This window comes from Nilaparvata lugens, chromosome 8, assembly GCF_014356525.2.
Source record: "Nilaparvata lugens isolate BPH chromosome 8, ASM1435652v1, whole genome shotgun sequence".
Classification (NCBI taxonomy): Eukaryota; Metazoa; Arthropoda; class Insecta; order Hemiptera; family Delphacidae; genus Nilaparvata; species Nilaparvata lugens.
Window position 1 is genome coordinate 22,710,167 of NC_052511.1, and position 6,203 is coordinate 22,716,369.

General features: G+C 32.0%; 1 protein-coding gene across 4 annotated transcripts in view; it reads left to right on the top strand.

The window, feature by feature from the left end:
• LOC111055497 overlaps window positions 1-6,203 on the top strand; it is a 31,505-nt gene that overhangs the window by 23,523 nt on the left and 1,779 nt on the right. For 3 of the 4 annotated variants that reach the window (XM_039434281.1, XM_039434282.1, XM_039434284.1), the window contains 2 exons: window positions 2,218-2,319; window positions 4,965-5,120. In XM_039434281.1, coding sequence (XP_039290215.1) covers window positions 2,218-2,319; window positions 4,965-5,120 — 258 coding nt within the window. The remainder of the gene's footprint in view (window positions 1-2,217; window positions 2,320-4,964; window positions 5,121-6,203) is intronic. The other variant, XM_039434283.1, reaches the window with a different exon arrangement.

Here is a 6,203-nt window from a genome sequence, read left to right on the forward strand (position 1 = left end):
AATAAGAAAATTAGATATTGGCTCACTAAAATTTTATATATCACATGGATTGATATTTTTTCAATTCGATAACTAGGCTTTAACGCCTAATAATTAAATTAGTGGATATTAATTTACCAATTCATTCATTTGTTGACAATAAATTCATGAATAGATAAAGTCTTATATGGTTTCATTTTATTCTCTATTATTATTAGTATTATTTTCACAGTGTTAATGTGAATTATTTCAATCACATTTTTTATTGCTACTATTTATTATAATGTGAAAATTATTCATAAACCGTATTTAATCTTTCCTATGACATCTGTAGTCTCATTATATGATCGAAATAATAATATTGAAAGATTGATAGTAACGTGAGTCAAAAGTAGGAACTCGCTAACGCTCGTTTTTAAGTGTACTTTTTTCATTGAATCTTGAATTAATTTAGTCAAATATATGGTTCATAAATGTACGGTAGGTAAGAAAGGTGTGTGCATCAAGAGACTAAATCACTCTTTCTCCTTCAGGGAAATTATCGCAAAACTGAATAAAAATTTCAATTCTAATCAGCAATTGAATGGACAGCACCAGATTTCTGCGAAAGTTCATCGAACTGGTTCACTATGACAAGCCACACAACTCTCTGCCATTCATACTGATGATGATAATTGCTGCACTGGCCATAATCAACGGCTGTATGGTGGTCATTTCAGAGAAAGAAAACCTGGAAAAATGTCTCCTGGGCATGAAAGATATAGCTGCTATTATCACCCTATTTTCAGGCATCGTTGAGAGAAGTCTCAAACCTCGCAAAGCTATGAAACTGGTTAAATTGATAGAGAATGATTTCTTCATTAGTGGCAGCGACTGTTTTGATAATTCTAGATTAAACGTTGGAAAATGGAAGAAATTTGAAATCTACTACAACAAGAAAAGGAAAGATATGAAGAGGTTGTGGAATAAGTTGTCTACAGTGATTATTCTTGTTTATGTAGCAGCTGTTTGTAGGAACCTTTTCAACGATCTTTTACTGAGAAAAACTACTGATGGATTAATTGAAAAATCCAAAGATTGGCCAACTCCTTTCGTCTACTGGTGTCCTGCCGGGTTCGATTCTTTCGGTTTCTTCATTTTTATCTTCTCTTTTCAAGCTCTACTGCTGGCTTTTGTTGCAATAGAAGCGTTTTGTATTCAGCTATCGGTTTGTCTGGCAACTGAAAGAGTTCTAGCCGATTTTGAGACAATCTACATGCTTTTGAAAGATTTGGTGGATGAGTTTTCGTACGAGCTTGAAGATGATTGGGGTTTGGTTGATGAGGGAGAAAGTTGCAAAGATGAAGATCAGCCTACGTTATCCTTATCACTAGTTGTGGAATGAGCGTTGATACCTGTGTTAACATCTATATCATGTTGAAGGTAATGTATACATTAGCGAAAATATAATTTATCATCCATAGCTAACAGACCATACCTACCTGTCAGTGAAAGTACAAGAACTATACGTTTCTTGATTAATTTTTTATTTAATAAATGCTGTCTATTTATTATATCCGTGTATTGTGAATATACGTAATAAAATACATTATTATTATTATTATATATATTTAGTCAGAGGCTCTGAAATTGATCAGTTGCAACCTGAAAACTCTGACACCAGACCTGAGTCAGCCAGGTCACTCGTTATTATTATATACGTAAACGTATTATATATATTATGGTACAAAGAATATCAAACAATGTTCGAATTTGATCTGTTATGAATGCCGCCTACATTCTCATTCAATTTCTCGCATGAGTGAAGTTTGATTCATCAAGATAATAATAAATATTTGAACAATATTTAGAACTCTAAGATTCCGAAGAAACGTTTTTGACTGTTTCTTTTCCTATTGTAAACGTAGCCTATCGATTCAATAAAAAAAATGTGGAAAGCCCTTGATAAATTGCCATTTCAAATAGATTAGTTTCCAAGTCATCTTTGAAACTCATTTACTTTTTGTGATGTTTCTCTTCCAGTCATAATTTTCACAACTTTTATAAGTAAATTATTATTGAATATATTGCCTTGTAGTATTTGGTATTAGAGTACTTTATAATATCGATTTCTGAATAAACCTATACCTAAGTAAATGGTTATTGAATAGCACTTGAGTGAAACTGTCACACTACTTATCGACTTATTTGTCAACATTGTCATAACTTTTAATCCTCCAATCATCATACTTCTTCCAGGCTAATGACTTACAGACTAGTTTCAACTATGCCTTCGCATGCTTCTTCATCAACCTCATTGTATTTTTCTCTTATCATACTGGCCAGAGAATAGTCAACCAGGTAAAACAAATTACAAATATTTCAAAAAAAAGATTATTAGAATAAAATAAAAATCTTCAAGTATCCTTTTATGTGCTATTAATTCACCACAACATGTATTAACTAATCAGTTGATAATTAGTTAATACATGTTGTGGTGAATTATAGAACATAAAAAAGGTAAGTTACTACTTGAAGATTTACATTTTATTCTAATAATGATTGTTGTAGCCCTATAAGGAAAAGTGAATATCTATGAGAAGTAAAATTAATTCAGCCAATCGTACTTATTTAAATATTTACTGAGCTTCCAGCGAAACACACTAATTTTAATAATTGATAATGATTATAAAATAAGAAAATATGCACCAATATTAAGGTAGCAATATAATTAATTATCAAAAGAACATTATGTACTAGTTTGGAGAGCAGCGTTTTTCTTGCAGATATTATTTGTCAATGTTCATCTGTATTGTGTGTTTTTGTTATAAAGAATCCTACATTACGGTACTGTATTGAATGTGTGGTATTGAGTCTATTCTCAGTTTACAAATTTTGATTTATTATACAACACAATTATATTCTATTATTGTATATTATTCTATTATTATATATTACCTATTCTTTATATAGTTTTCATACTTTATAAAATTCATTGAATGCTATTAAATTGTAATTGACCGAGCGAAGTGAGGCCTAAAACTCAAGTCGACAGTTTTGCATCTCTCTTTATGTTTATATGTTCATATTTATGTTCCGCATTTACGGCGAAACGCGGCAATAGATTTTCATGAAATTTGACAGGTATGTTCCTTTTTGAATTTCGCGTCGACATATATAGAAAGAGTTTGTTTCATAATTTTGCATTTTAAAGATAATACAATAGGAAAAGTAGTCTCCTTCTAACGTCAATATTACCATATATCATAATATTCAAAGTTAATCATTATTTTACAGTTCTATGTGATTAGTGAGTGTTATTTTGTTATTCAATTTGGTTTGGGAATGATCTAAATTATTACTTTTTCATTTTCAAATGTTTGGACTGAAAATGAACTTGAATTCAAGTGTATGGAACATAACCTACTCTCTGGACTATTTATAGTGTATAAATCAAAATTCGGGGAAGAAACAGTTTTGGGCTGTGCCTGATAGTCCTTCTCCAATCATTTTAAAGAATTGTGTTCTGTGTATCAATAGTTTGTAGATAAATAACGAGCGAAGCTCGGTGCCCCGATATTACCGTAAAAATCAGACTATAGAATTAATATCGGGGCACCGAGCTTCGCTCGTTATTTATCTACAAACTTTTGATACACAGAACACAATTCTTTAAAATGATTGGAGAAGGACTATCAGGCACAGCCCAAAACTGTTTCTTCCCCGAATTTTGATTTATACACTATAAATAGTCCAGAGAGTAGGTTATGTTCCATACACTTGAATTAAAATTCAATTTTCAGTCCAAACATTTGAAAATAAAAAAGTTATAATTTAGATTATTTACAAACCAAATTGAATAACAAAATAACACTCACTAATCACTTAGAACCGTAAAATAATGATTTTGAATATTATGATATACCATCTCATGGCAACAAATCAGATTATTTTGATCGAATCAATTAAAATTTCTAGATGTCTGGCGAGATACGGTAAGCTAATTGATTACACAGCTGATCTCCCACACAGGCACGGTACGCATCTTCTGTTATCGACAGACGACGAAATTATCATCTGTTTTCCCAAGGATGAATAATCCTTTTCATGTCCTTCAGCGAGTTTTCCCAGGGATGAGACCTAGTTCAATCGAATTTTTATATCATGAACCTACTATGTTCCAAATTTCGTGAAAATCGTTAGAGCCGTTTTCGAGATCTGTTGAACATAAATAACCAGATATAAAAATATAAACAGACATCCCGGTACCCAGAAATTGCTCGCTTAATATAATAGGATTCATCAAAATCAGCTGTCGAGTGCATGCAATGACGCACACAATGCATCACAATGTAACTTAGTAAAAAATTCAGCTGTCGTTTGGACTACCTATTAATTGCATGCAATTAATAACTGAAAGTTACATAGTATTTTATCTCAACCTTTCCCTGCTTTTAACTCGGGTTGACCTGTTGCCAGTATGTCTTGAAGGAGATTAGCATTTGATGTTAGCATTTTCGATACATCAACCTCAACAGCCATTAGTCGTTTACACGCCGATATCTCACCGACACAACATACAGACAGGATTTACTCTGATGAGCAGAATAAGAGGAAGCTGTGGTTCATAACTGCGCGAGGTCTACTGTTCACAGAACTACTAGTATTCTAAACTCTAAAATTCTCTCTTATTGCTGACTTCAGTTATTATTTGTCGGAAAAACAAAAGCTTGCCTCCTTGCTTACCTAAGCCAGTAGTTAGAATCGCTTATAAATGAGGCCCTCAAAGGTGTTATAATTTTTTATGATTTATTGAAATAACAATTTTCATATATTGTCAATACTGTATTGAGTTACGTTGCTTCTATTTTTCAGATATTGACAATAACATGTAATATAGTGTACGGTAATGAGAGAAATGTGTAAGGTTTATGAATTTGATTAAGTACCTCTGTTATCTAGTCACAACAACTGCTCTTTTTGCTTGTTAATAATTTTTGTTTCAGAATGACATTTTGCGAAGATCTTTGAACGATATTTCTTGGATTGACAAGCCCCATTGGTTCAAGCAAAGTCTGCATATTATGATGGCCAGAGCTAATGTTGATACTGAGATGAAACCATACGGCATTTATGTATTGAATTACATGTCTTTCAAGAATGTGAGTTACTTCAACGAATATTTGAATGACATTCACATTATAGTTTGAGTACAATCTTATCACTTAGATGATACAGTAACATTTTTATTAGAACTAATATCATAATTCAAGTATTTTTTCTATTCATTATAATAAATTCATGATAGTTTTTCTACAGATGGAGATTTATGAGTTTTGGGTTTTGGATAATGGCTCTTATCGAATTTCCTTTCATATTGTGGTCATATGATGGCAATATTTGATCAACATTGGTGATACAATGACTTTGCTATCCTTGTCTATCATTCGACAAAGCAGATAGCGCTATCCTCTTGTAGCCCCGCAACGTTGCCAGATCGTGTTTTGACAATTTAGAAATATAGGCTAATCAATTAACCTCTATTATGAAATTTTATTATTCAATAATTGAAAAATCAATTTTTTTAACGAATGAAATATAATTTATTATTTTAAACAAGAATGAACAGTTAATATTACATCAGATTCACCGGTATCCCCTAGCTACCCTCTATAGAAGACAGAGGAAGGCAGAGAATCAACAAAGCTGTTCTACTATTTTTCTCCACTATCATTATAACGTGAACCTCACTAAAGCTCTTCGCCCTGTTGTCAATACTTGCAGTAGCAGAAGTCTCCGGGGCGGGGGTGGTTTACAACATTTAGCTTTGGATTCCCGTTTGATAATGGTGATTACTCTTTTATTATGAATAAATTACTTTGATGAGTTGAAGCTCAAATTCAAACAAAAAATGAAGGGTTGAAAGGTTTCGTAATGACTCCTTCTATGCTATAAGAGTTTATTCTGCTTTCAATGAGATCTGCTCTTATTTATGATTTAAGAGAATATATGGTAAGAAGTAGAATACCAGTGGTTCATATGTGAGTGTTCCTTTTTTTATTGTCTAAAAATTTATGAACATTCCCATAAGAATACCAATGCCTATTAAAGAGTATTGGCCAGTATGTAAGTATTCACACATTTGCAGTCTTCCAACGAAAGAACACTTCCATATTATGAACTAATGATATTCTATTCATTATCAGCAGAGCAGTAACTCATTGGAAAGCATATACGTCTGGTAT